General features: G+C 39.4%; 1 protein-coding gene across 12 annotated transcripts in view; it reads left to right on the top strand.

Moving 5' to 3' along the window:
• LOC144374792 (transport and Golgi organization protein 1 homolog) overlaps nucleotides 1-13,830 on the top strand; it is a 78,121-nt gene that overhangs the window by 57,894 nt on the left and 6,397 nt on the right. The window contains exon 4 of one of the 12 annotated variants that reach the window (XM_078037548.1): nucleotides 10,159-10,292. The exons of the other annotated variants lie outside the window; for them this stretch is intronic. Coding sequence (XP_077893674.1) covers nucleotides 10,159-10,292 — 134 coding nt within the window. The remainder of the gene's footprint in view (nucleotides 1-10,158; nucleotides 10,293-13,830) is intronic. 12 annotated transcript variants of the gene reach the window in all.

Genomic DNA, 13,830 nt, shown 5'->3' with positions numbered 1-13,830 from the left:
CAACATTGGGGATTTTTTGACTATTACAAATAAAACCACCATGAATAGTTGTGCACAAGTCTCAGTGTGGATGTATGCTTTTATTTCTCTGGAGTAAATATCTCGACAGATGTGATTTAATTTGTAAAGCAACTGCCAAACAGTTTTCTAACAGTTTGTGCCATTGTTTATACTACATGTTATAGTCTGCAGTTCTAAGAGAGATACCATAGTCTTCATCTTTGTCAACATTTGTTATGATGAGTCTTAAATTTTGTCCATCCTACTGTATGTGTAATAACATTGCAGTTTTGATTTACATTTTAACTTATGTTGGATATCCTTTCGTGTGCACATTCACCATATTTGTGTCTACTTTGGTGAAGAAAAAAAGTCTTCTGCCCATCTTTTCAAATTGGGTGATTTTTCTTATTAATAAGTTGTAAGAATCATTTGTATATCCTAGATATCATTCTCTTGAGAGAGATATGTTTTGCCAATACTTTTTCCTAGTCTGTCAGCTTACCTTTCCATTTCCATAACAATGAATATACAATAGACAAAGTTTGTTGTTGTTGTTGTTTTTGGTACTGGGGATTGAACTCAGGGTCATACCACCACTGAGCCACATCCCCAGTCCTATTTAGTATTTTATTTAGAGACAGGGTCTCACTGAGTTGCTTAGTGCCTCACTTTTGCTGAGGCTGGCTTTGAACTTGCAATCCCCCTGCCTCAGCCTTTTGAGCCACTGGTATTACAGGTATGCACCACCACGCCCAGCATGAGACAAAGTTTTTGAGGAGAGGAAAAAAGAGAGCATGAGGCAGAGAGAGCTAGTTAGTTTTAAAAGCCTCTGCCAAGCAGCTTTTTATATTTTCTTCCAGAAGTTGTATAGGTTTAGCTGCTACATTTAGGTCTGTAGTCTATTCCTACCAGTAGTGTGTGAGGGCTCCCATTGATCCACATCCTTGCCAACTTATTATTATCTTTTTGATTATAACCATCTTGATAGATGTGAAGTAGTATCTCACTGAGGTTGTACATTTCCCTAATGGTGCTGGGTATCCTTTCATTTGCTTATTTGCTTTTGCATATTTTCTTTGGAGAAATGTCTATTCTAATTTCTTGCCATTTGTCTTTTCATATTGAACAATAAGAATTACTTGTATATTCTAGGTAGTTATATATATTCTAACTACATGAATTGTAAATGTTTTCTTCTATGATTGTGTTTTCACTTTCTTCGATGGTAGCCTTTAAAAGTTTTAAATTTGATGAAGTTCATTACTTTATTATTTTTTCTTTTGGTGCTTGGGCCTTTGGTGTCTTAAATACAAAGTCATTGTCTACCCCAAGATTTACCTATGCTTTCTTACATTTAGTTTTGGTTCTTACATATATATGTGTTGTCCATTTTGAATTCTTACATTTATGTCTGTGGTCCATTTTGAGGTAATTTTTATGTGGGGTAGGGCTTAACTTAATTCTTTTGCATTAAAGACTATATCATTTTCAAATAATATTTTCATTTGGAATGCAATTCTAGGATATCAGTTTTTTTTTTTTCTTTCAGAACTTGAAAATATTGATGTACTGTTTTCTGGTTTGCATGGTTCTTGAATGAATTTTGACATTTTACTTTCACTCCTTTGTACATAATGGTATCTGTTTTCTGTAGATGTTTTTCAATTTTTTTCTTAGCACTGGTTTTAAGCATTTAGTGTAAATTTGTGTCATCTTTATCATTTTTCTTATTCATTGAGCTTTTTGAATCTGAGTGTTCATCAGATATAGAACATTTTTATTTATTATTTCTTCAAATGTGTTTTTCCCACCTCTTTTAGGAACTACCATAACATATATATTGGACTGGTTGAAGCTGTGCATACTGATGCTTTGTTCAGTTCAGTCTCTTTCTCCGTGTTTGATTTTGGAGTCTTTATCACTGCATATTCAGTTTGCTGATATTGACTTCTTCAATGTTGAATCTGCTGTTAATCTCATTCAGTGTAATTTTCACCTTAGCCATTGTTTTATCTGATTTTATCTAATTTTATCTGTTTTATCTAATTCAGACATTTTTATATCTTTTTTTTCTCCTTTACATGCTTATGCTTTTCCATAGCATCTTGAACATATGGTATACAACTGTATTAATGTCCTTGTATAATAACTCTATCACAGTGTAATTAATGATCATTTTTATTAATTTTCTTTTCAACATGGGTTATATTTTCCTCGCTCTTTGCATGCCTCATACATTTTTATTGGATTCCAAACATTGTGAATTTACGTTGTTCAGTACTGGATATTTTGTATTCTTTTAAATATTCTTGAGCTGTGTACAGCTTTTTGCTGAACTATCTTGGAAACATTTTGTATTCTTTTAAATATTCTTGAGCTGTGTACAGCTTTTTTTCTGAACTATCTTGGAAACATTTTTATCTTTTTAAGATTCTGCTAGACAGGAGTTACCTTCAATCTTGGGCTATTTTGTCCCTTTTACTGACTATGTTACTTGATGCCCTTTTATTATAGATTTTCCATTCTAGCTGGTGATTACAAAAATTGATCTGCATGCCAACAATCACCACCACCTTCCATTCTGTTCCTTTCTGAAGGTTCTTTCTCTGGCCTTACATGTGAGCCCATTGTTACATAGCCGCAGACTTCAGGGGAACCCTCCATAGATGTCTAGAGAGCTAGTGCATGTACACACTCTCCCTCCCTCTGCAGTTCTCTACTCTCTCCTTTATTCTGCTCTAGGACTTCTAGCTGCACTGATCTCTTCAGAGTTTAAAATCCATCTCTTCAACTCAGGAGATTTTCTATTTGAGTTTCCCTTCTCTGGATGTGGCCTGAAAAATTCTTTCCAGGGAGTAAATTGGGATAATCCTAGCATTCATCTCTCATGCCTAACTTTATCTTAGAGATCACTCTTATGCTGCTTATTATCTAATATCTGAGAACTGTTGTTTGTATTTTGTCCACTTTTTTTCCCAATGTTTCATATGCGAGGGTAAATCTGTTGCCCCTCTTGGAGAGATTTAGTCTTCCATAAATGTTTAACACTATTCTCTGGCACATCATTTACAATAGATGAGGCTCTTCCTGGTAACAGCAGTGGTAGGCCTACTGAATGCTCCTAGGCAAGTGCCTTCACAAATTTCCAATGGTATATGTTATTATGCTGCCAATTATTTGTTTCAGATATGTTTTTCTTGTCTCATTTAGATTGTACTCTGACATTAGGAACCCTTCATATCTTAGAATTTTATGTCCCCTACACCCAAACTGGTCACATTTACCTTTAACAATTACTCAACCCTTACCCCGTAAGAATTCCCTTTGAGGTATTAAAGAATAATTCACTTGAGATTATTTATCTCCATGCCAACAATCACCACCACATTCTATCCTGTTCCTTTTCTGAAGGTTTTTAATATAACCTTATATTAAACATGTTAAACATCAATGCCACATATTTAAATGCTATGAGTAAAAGTGAATGCTGATTCATCCACTAATTGTATGTATCATGGTAGAAAGAACTACCACTACCTTATTGCGGCCAGTTGAGAAATTTTCTTCTCATTATCCACCAGACTAGTTAATATGTCTTTAAGGCAATAAGTTTAAAAAATAATACTGATAAATCAAAATATTGAAAACTCTACAAACTAAGCAGCTAGTTCTTCAGTAACTGGAAGCACTGACTATGCATATAAAAGTATATCTGATTATGAGTCAAAGTAAATATCAAGAAGGTAATATGCAATTAGAACATTTTGCTCTTCTGATTTTTCCACCAATGAATTATCATTAATTTCCATTCTACAATAAGAAAAAATCTACAACATACCACATTCTATAATAAGAAAAATAAGAAAAAATTAAAACTAGTTTTAAAAGATCTACTTAAATATTCCAGTATCATGTAACCAAACAACTACTCTCCACACAAGTATGTTTTTATTCAACAAACACATTCAGGGGTACATTCCTGGAGTTGAGGATGCATGCTGCTGAGAGGTGGACCTTAAATGCCTTGTTCTCATAGCTTATTTCCTCTCAGTACTATTTATATATGGGGGCTTAATAGTTAATATATGTGTTTAGGTTAATAGTGTAGTATATTTATAATATTATTGGAACCATGAGTTTATCCAACAAATCATTTGTTAACTCTCTCATACATTCTAGGCATTTCCCTAGTCACTGATGTAACAGTAGTGAACAAAACAACTAATTTCGTGCTCCTGTTGGAAATTGTGTTTGAGGTTGGGTCAGAGCAGTCAAGTAGATAAACAAATGTAAGGCAAGTGGTAAGAGAAGTCTAAAGTGGTAAGGCAAGTCTGAAGAGAAAGAAAGGCAGGGTAATGGGCTTGATAGTCATGGCAAGAGGCTCTATTTTGTGTAGGATGGCCAGGAAAAGCCTTTATCACATGAAATGCCACTGTTACAGAGACATGATAAAGTGAGGGGGTAGTTAGCTAGTTAGATGATTTGGGAAGTTAAGGTTGAGGCAAAGTTGCAAGTGTAAATGCTCTGAAGCAGGGGTGGGATTGGTGTATTTAAATGGAACTAACAGACAAGAGAAGAATGTTAGGAAATGGGGAGAAAAGGATGAGGGGAGTCACATTGAATAAGAACAGTCCATAATAAGGCAGGGCAATCCATAATCAAGTCATGGCTTTTTTTTTCCTGATACCAGAGATTGAACCCCCAGGGGCACTTAAACACTGAGCCACACCCACAGTTCTTTTTAAAATATTTTATTTAGAGATAGGGTCTCACTGAGTTTCTTAGGGACTCACTACATTTCTGAGGCTGGCTTTGAACTCAGGATCCTCCTGACAGCCTCCTGAGCTGCTGGGATTACAGATGAGTACGACCAGGCCTGGCTAAAGTCATTGCCTTTTATTTGGAAATGGGAAGCTATAGGAAGTTTTTGAGCAGAGAGACACAATCAAATTTATATTTAAGAATATCACTCTAGTTGCCATCAGGACAATAGATATTGGGGAAAATGAGGGCAGAAGCAAGGACAGAAGAAGGCTATGGGAATCATTCAGGTGACTTATGATGTGGGTTTGGCCTGTATATTGGCTTAGCAGATGCAGAGGAGTGGTCAGATTCTGGGCATGTTTCAAACGCTTATTTGGAAAGAAGGATGTCAGAAAAATAAATAAATAAAATGCTTTATAATTTATATCAAATTCTAGAAAATGCAAAACAATCTATGATGACAGGAGATGTTTGGAGTCAGCCCAGAAAAGGAGAGGGGAGGGATTACAAAGAAGGATGAAATACTTTTTTGATTTTGGTGATAGTCTCATGGGTATATTCATGTCAAAACTTATCAAATCGTACACCTTAAATGTGCAATTTATTGTAGGTCAACTATATCTCAATAAAATTATAAAAATAAAGACATAATATTGTCTAATGGACTGGAGTTGGAATGTGAGAGAAAAGAGATCAAAGGTGGTTTGTAAGTTTTGGGCTTTGAGCACCTGGATAATGGGAATTAAATTGTCATTCTTATTTCTGAGATAGGGAAGACTGAAAGCAGATTTTGAGAGAAAAATGAGTTCAGTTTTCAACATGTTGTTAGAGATGCCTACTAGATACATTTTATAACATAATAAATACATGGTAGAAAAGAAATGAAGAATGACTCAGACAGTTTCTCTGTATGATCCACTGGTTCTCCAGAAAGCGCAGAAGTACACTGGACCAACGGGGACCTCTCATGGCCCCTGTAGACAAATGTTTGTGCACACCTTTTTTTCCCATCGTTTTCTTTATTTAACATTATGAACATGGTGGACTACATTCTTTTATCTAAGTTTTAAAGATTCAGTTAATTTGGAGAAACAACTGATGGGTTCATTGTTGGAGGTTGATGAATAACCTTAGCAGAGACTATAGTAACAAGCCCTTGGTCACAGACAAACGAGAATGGCTCCACCCAGGATGGGAGCATTGCAGACACTCTTCCTTGGGCTGGCTAGCTTGTGCCTTTCCCCCCTTAACTGTACATATCAGTAATTCAGCTATATTATGATTTAAATCAGATTTTGCTCCTCTTGTCAGAAAGTACAATTGCTTGTTAGTTGATAGGTTGTGATGAAAAGGAGTCTACTCCTTGGGCTTGATACTTAGCTCCATTACTCACTGGATGTGTGACTGCCTCAATTTACTCTAAAATAAGGATTGGAATAGGACCTACTACTACTGTAAGGTACTATTGTTATGAAGATTAAATGAATTGATATGTATAAAACCTTCAGAATAACAACTGGACATAAAGAAAGCATTCAAGAAATGTTAGCTACTAGCTTTCTTCTCTGACAATCGGTTTTGTCAGTTGGTTCCCACTAAGTTGTGGACTTTTTTGGACCAGGACCAGATATCTTGTCTTTTGATTTTCATTCACTCCCACACCATGCTAGGGCTTTGTCCAACGTCTGGCATGAATGGTAGCACAAAATGAGAGTTAAAAATATGCTTTTGAATTAAATAATTTCTTCCCTTACGGATAAAGATAAGAATCTCAAGATCTTAGCCTGAAGACTAATGTCCATCTCTCTGCCCCCACCTGTCCCCGCCTTAAAAAAAAGCAGACCACTGTCTCCAGTTTACACCCTCACTCACAGTTCCATTCACCTTCCCCTTTCCTAATCAGAGGGATCTTGGGGTGGGGCTTCAAGGAACCTCTAGGAGTTTGAAGGGGAGGGAGCCTGGAACCATAGACTAGCTGTGACAAGTCAGGGGTGGGATTTGGTAGTTCAGAAAAGGAGGTACCAGACCAGGAATGGGGGATGGGAGTGATGGTGGAGTGGGCTAGTTCAGGATGAACCAGAAATGAGACGTTGAGGAAAGCCAGAAAGGACCAGTTGGCGGGGAGGGGGGGGGGATGGGTAGGTGACTACTAGAATCATGTGGAGGGTCGCTTGTGAGGGCACAGAAGCAAAGGCAGGTGATTGGACGAGAAGGAGAGTCCTAGTTGCCAAGGCAGCGACTAGAGGAGAAGGTCTTCAGTTGAGGAGAAGGTCTGGACTAGAGAAGGACGGAGCTCCAGCTCCGTGCGTTCTCCAGTAGAGTCTGTGGACCAACCCCCAGATATCCCTGCTGAAGTGTCACCCGGGAAAGGCTTAAGCCTTCCCTGGTGCCACCCCTCTGCACTTGGCTACCCACACGCCCCCTGAGCCCTACCTCCTACGCGCCCACAGACGCCCGCCGCAGCCTACTTCACCGGCTCACCCAGGTGACCACAACATGGCTGTGGCGCAGGTGCTGGTCTTCTGGCTGTTCATGGTGCTCTTCTGGCTGTTAGTGCTGCGGCCGAACTGGCGAGTGCCGGGCCAACCGGACCCAAGCACCGGCCAGCGCTGGTCGAAACACAAACTCTGTGCAGACGACGAATGCAGCAGTGAGTGCGCAGGCGGGCGGGCAGCCCAGGGTCTCCACTGTGGCTCTTTGGGGCCGCATGGGGCTCCGATCTCCCAGTCCCCAGCCCCGAGGGCTGGGTGAGGGGGGTCGCAGGATGACGGGTGGGGAGCAGGAGTGACAGAGCCTCGGGACCCTGCGTGTGTCCCCTCTGGCTCTGCTGGCGCCCCAGCCAGCCCGCTCGGGTTGTGGGGGGCTTTGACTCCCACTTGTTGCGTTTTATTTTTCTCTACTGAGGCGGGGGTTGGGAAACACGATTCCCCAGGGACAGCTCTCAGTTTATTCCCTTCCAGGATTCGCCTAGGATCTCAGTGGGTGATGGGGTTGTGCCCACGCTGTAGCAGAGCGCTTTTCTGCCCCCTCTACAGGGACCTGGGCCGGTGCAGTATCAGGGCAGATGCTCTCCAGGGCTCGGTGGCCCTAATTCCCGCGGCAGGTTGATGGTGGGGCTCCTTGGGAAAGGCTCACTGGCCCCTTCGTCCTTTTGCTGCACTGGGGATTGGGCTGGTTTTGCCTTTTAACAGGGACTAGAGTTTAGGCTTGGGAAGAGCACCGAGTCCAGGCACGCAATGTGTTCCGAGGTCTCGGCCCCAACTCTGCTTCAATCCTGTCATTTCTGTGCATAGAAGCCTCCCTTCATATTTGAGGTAGGGTAGCAGGTGGGCCAATAATCTTTTGCTTTTGAAAGAGGCCAAGGATCTGCACCAGCCACCTGGGAACTGCAGCCTCTTCTGTGCACAGGAAGCGGACAGAATTGCTTCCCAGTCCTGGATTGGAGGTGGGCAGTGGGGAGGATGTAGCCATTCAGATTCAGATGAAGAGGTTTGTTGCAATAACAATAATAAATACTCCAAGATTTTTATAAGCCAATTCAGTTTTAGACTAAGTCACTAGTGTTGTTGGAACCTCTTTCCTCTATATATTTACTGGCCCAGAATACTTCTTATGGACTCCCGCTTGGTTTCTAGTAACCTTGCAACTTGATGACCGTGTTGTCCATAAATTGTAAGCAGTACATATTTTAAAATATTCATGCTAAAACGGCCAAGAAGTTTACCATTGAGCTCTTTATGTCTAAATTGGTGTTACCAAAACCAAATTTTGTAATTTGAATTGTTTGTTCCACTCCAATAAAGAAAAAAGATGTCTCCAATATATGTTAAGAAGTTCCTAGAGGTAACCCTAAGGCTGGAATAAAATAAACACTCAGAGAAGCAAAGCAGCTGCCATGATATTTTCTTTCATTTTTGCTATTCTTTGCTATTGAGCGCTATCCTACGTGGGATACCTGGACAATCTCATCACTGATGCTTCGTCAGTACTATGACATGGTGTTGGTTAGGTTCAGTGGGGTAACATAACTTGAGAAATGGCCTGTGTCCAAACAGATGTGACCAAAAACAACAGGTGGGTCTGTGTTGTGTTGTAGGAAGTAGTGAGGTGTGTATGTAAGGTGTCCTTGTGTGCCTTCCAAATAAGTGCTCCAAAAAAAAAAAAAAAAGAACTAAATAGGTGCTCCATAGTATGCATTATGTTGTCACCTAATATATTACTGATTTATAAATCCTCTATGACCTAAGGGGGAACAAGAGAAACATTGCCATTTCCACTTGTGATGAGAATTCCCCACCTTAAAGTGTCTCTCACCTTCAACTTGGCCTCTTAATTACATATGAATTAGGATGCTGACAGTTCTGAAAATAGTCCTATTTTAGCTTCAAAAAAACAAGTTACCCTCTCCAAATCTGTGTTTGTTCCTCAGACATATATTTTTATAAAACAAACATTCTCATGTATTTTACTTCTAATTGGCTTTTAGAAAAAGTGTTTTTTCCATTTCTTTGTGCTTTTTACATACATCTATTGTCCATTTCATCTTAAATCAGAAACTGTCTATTTGGTCAACCAAAAGAAAAATGTTGCTTCTACCAGTTTCTAGATCAATTGTGATCCTAGTCCTGCATTTTAAGCATGAAGGTATTGCCTGACCTTTTCTCGTGGTTAAACTTGTTCCTTGTCAGATAGGATACCCACTTTTGATTTTGTTTATTAAAAAAAAATACGAATGAGGATGTTTTGAAACAATCTTAATGTTGGATATAGTCAACAATATTTGCTCAGAGAAAACATATTTCCTGGTTATTTACCCAGATCCTGAACCCAGAGACAGCAACTCTGCTGCAAATGAAATTGACAGTGTTTACGGCTGCATGGTAGCACTTGCAGCCACTTAAAGGTAATGTCTTTTAGCAGTTAGTTCAAGTTAATTAACCCCTTGGGGGTTCCTGGATATTCTAACCTCTTCCCTATTACCTCTGCATGAAGCCATACTTAAGCCTGTCCATGTCTACACTTGGATTTACATATTTGCAAAATGAAGCTTTCTATGATTATGAAACAGAAAAAAATTGAGGAGGCCTGCAAGAACCAAGAGTTTCACTGAAACCAGCTATGGTTGGTGGTAGCCACTTTGCTTTTTATTTCTCAGCACAGAGAAAAATAGAGAAGCTTCCTTTTCCCTCGTCTAATTGCAGGGAATATTGTATTTTATAGCAATAAAATCTCTAAGGATTTTAGATACTTTGAGCAGGTGAATTAAAAGTGATTCCAGAGAGTACTGATTTTTGTTCATAGTGGGATTCATATTTCCTGATGAGTCAATATGGACTGTGAAAAATCAAATCCTAATGTTTGTTTTTTTCTTTTTTCAATGTTCATATACAGTGTTAATGTATCGAGGTGAAGCTGTTGAAGATTTCACAGGACCAGATTGTTGTTTTGTGAATTTTAAAAAAGGTGACCCTGTATATGTCTACTATAAACTTGCAGAGGTATCACCAGAACTTTGGGCCGGAAGTGTAAGTAAAAGTTTGACAGGTGTTATATTCTTACTTTTGATGGGTAGCAGTGTAGATTTAAATGATTGATTTCTTGGGGTCTTTGTAGAGTTAACCTGACCTCTTTGCCAGGCCCTGTGCTCCAAACACACCTTAGGCCTGGCACAGCATAGAAAGTCAGGAGACTTTCTGAAACAGAACTGAACTGGTTGTGGTTGCTACCCCTCACATCAAGTTCCAGAAGGCTCTACACATCATAAAGGTCATCATGATGAAAACCTGACAATTCTTAGCTTTGCTGCTTCAAAAGGGAAGGATTCAAGGACATTAGAGTTAATCCTGTAAATTAAGTCTGAGATAGTAACTCAGGCATGCATATTTAAAGTTGATTTTTTGTGTATTTTACCTAATCATTTGTGCTGTTTTTACTCTAAAAAAGCAGAATATTATGTCCATTGTGTGCTTTTTTTCCCCCCTTTTTTTTCTTTTTTGCAACTTCTGGGTCATTCATTTCCTGCTTTTCCTATATTCTATGCCTGAAGGTTCCCCCAGGGGTTCTACTTCCAGCCAGTTGTATGGATCTTCTGATGAAAGACATGACATTGTTTATATCATGCTTTGATATTTTAAATGGGGAGATTCACTAGGAGTGTCCTCCTAGTGGCTTATGAGTATTGTCCTTTTCATTTAAAAAAATGTGATATGTGGATTGTTTACGTAAAATAGTAGCAAGGGTCTTTGATGACTGTAGGAATGTTCCAGTTTAGAGACATTCCGGGTTGCATCCTTGAAAGTTCTCACCCTAAATAAAACACCACACAGCAGAAAATAAGACAGAAAATAAGAGTAATCCCTATGGAAAGCTAGTTTCATTTTGTTGCCATTTCTGACTCTTAGGGAATGATCTTGAAACATGGTGCCTCTAGGTACAAACTTTATATTTAGACAGAGTCCCAGTTGCAGTACTCCATATAAAGAACCATCTATTGTTTCTTTCAAGTATACCAAATAGGATTGGTAACCTTTAAACTTGGAACTGTTTTTCCATGTACCTAAGTGGCATTTTTCATGTAGTAGTCGTCTTTCTTTCCTTCTTTGAGCTTTTGGATAAATGGGCTTGATTTGCATTTTCTCCTCTCACATTGTAGCCTGTTAACTCTGTTCATCCCTAGGACTCTTGCCATTCTTGGTGGCAGCACTCATCCTGTCTTCCTGAGGAGCCCTGCTTTCAGCACCTGACCAGAAAGGATCTTTGCCGACTGATGAGTGTTTCGGTGGCACCTTGTTTGCATTGCTCCTCTGGCATTCATTTGTCTTCTTTGCCTTCAGTCAGGTTGTGTTTTATCTTAGCTCCCTATAAAATGAAAAACTCAGTTAGGAAAGGACCCCTGTCTAATCAATCTTCCTTTTGAATATTTCCTTTCAGGGCAGTGGCACTTAAGTACATTTGTTCTGATAGTAGCTTCTGCAGAATTTGTTCTCTTGTGGCAGTTCTTGGCTCCCCACCCACAAATCAAATCAACACCACCTTGGCAGGGATGATGTATGGAAGCAAAATTAGATATAAAAATTATTTCCAGTCATGAGCCTACATGATTCTGCATCATTTTTTTTCATATCACAAGAAATGGGATACCACCCAGTGTGTAATTATGGAGCTTTATATAATCTATGGTCTCATTTGACACAGATTAAGAAGAGATAAATGTGTTCCCTTTCTCCATACATCTCTGGTTTCTTTCCCTTTTCCAAATTTACCCTTAATAGAATTTTCATCAGAAGGGAAAAGTGTATTTCCCCTCAGACTCGCCTCTCATGTCATAAGTGTTATACTTAAGAAATTAAAAACTCTTTAGTTTTCAAAATGATTCTCCTTTTGAGTTTTCAGTTTTCATTCTGCAATGTTGTTGGTTTTCTAGAGTCTCAGACTTTATCTGCAGTGATGAAACTTTTAATTGCTCCGTCTTATCTAATCTTCATGGCAGTATTCTACCACTAATACTGGCTCTCAGATGGTTTCTAGATATAACAAGAACATTCATGAATGGGGATATTTTAGAGGTAGTAATAAGATGCCTTTTTTAATTTTCTTTTTTGTGCATTTGATTTGCCTATCAGTTTCCTTTAATTATTGGCAAGAATCTTCTGTTCCTTTTAGTCAGTAGTTAGTAATAGGAGTGTCTTTCTCAAGGGGAACTTTATATACCTTTTGTACACTTTATGTAACTTCATATAATTTAACTGTTGGTGCTGAAAATAAATGGGGTTCTTTTCTGCAGAGGATTTATTTTGGGTGAAACTGAAGCTTGATATGTGGTTTCATATGCATTATATTGTAATTTTATTTTCTCCCCTGCTGAGGGCCATTGTCAAGTAGGAATGAAGCTTCAAAATTTCTTTGCCAGCATGCCCCATGTTAAATGGATTTCACTGTTGACATTGCATGTAAGGTGACCTTGCTCAAGGACCAAGGCAGATCCGGGTTTAGAGCTGATCAGGTTTGAGGAAGTATCCCACTCCTTAGGGTGTTCCCGGTTTAAGACAAAAGGAGTTTTAGGGAAGTTGGAGGTTGAAGATTATTGCTGCTGGGAGTAGGGCGTGCCTGCAGCCTGAGTTCCCGCTGAGTTCTCCTGGAGAAAAAGTTTTTAGGAGGTGAATTGTTCGGGAGATTGGATTGCCCCTGAACCTGTGTGGAGGCGGTGTGAGTCGGGAATAAAGAATTGCTGTTTGAATCTACAAGGCTGTGAGTGCCTCCTGATTCTGTGCCCAGCCAAGACTGCAGCATTAATTTTCTCCCCCCTTCTGATTAATTAAACAACAAGCAATGTGGCTAAAGGACCGTGCCTGGTAGGTTGTCCAATTCAACATATGGTTCTTACCCGTCATGGGAGAACTGACCTTTAGACGTCAGTTTCCTGTCTTGGGTTGAATCCACTGCAACCAGATCAACCCGTCACTGACTACCGGTCCAGCATTCAGCCATGCTTGTGGATAGGCCTAAGCACCAGTGTGGGTGGGTGAGGTTCTTGCCTCACCTCTGTTGGCCCCCAAATTTTAGACCATCACTAGTAGAAGGGAGGAGGATACAGAAATGCCACGACACCAAGCCAATTGACGGCTCCTTTGGAAAAATTGTGTCACTGGTGACACCATCAGCAAAGATGCCAGCATTACCACAATTAACATGGGGTGCGCTGGCAAGGAAATTGCATCACTAGTGACACCATCAGCAAGGATATGCCAGCAGTACCACAATTCGCTGCACCAGACGATAGTTCACAATGCATGCAACTCATATATAGTCCAAGCAAGTTCTGCAAGCAGTTCAAATCGGAGGAGTCTATAAATATGTTCATTTCCTCCCAAAGTAAATCAAGTCCTTGATTGAGCATTACTTGTTGAGTTATATTCATTGATGCATCAGTTTATACAGTTTACTGTGATAGCTATCATAGAAGCTGTAGTTTGGTTTTCTTAGTCTTCACTGGCACTGGGATGGAGATGGGAATTCTGGCAATGATGTTAAAGAGACATTATCCTGAACAGAATTATTAAATAT

The sequence above is a fragment of the Ictidomys tridecemlineatus genome, unplaced genomic scaffold (genome assembly GCF_052094955.1).
Source record: "Ictidomys tridecemlineatus isolate mIctTri1 unplaced genomic scaffold, mIctTri1.hap1 Scaffold_88, whole genome shotgun sequence".
Classification (NCBI taxonomy): domain Eukaryota; kingdom Metazoa; phylum Chordata; class Mammalia; order Rodentia; family Sciuridae; genus Ictidomys; species Ictidomys tridecemlineatus.
Note: the sequence above shows the minus strand (reverse complement) of the source record. Positions and strands in the feature narration are given on the sequence as shown.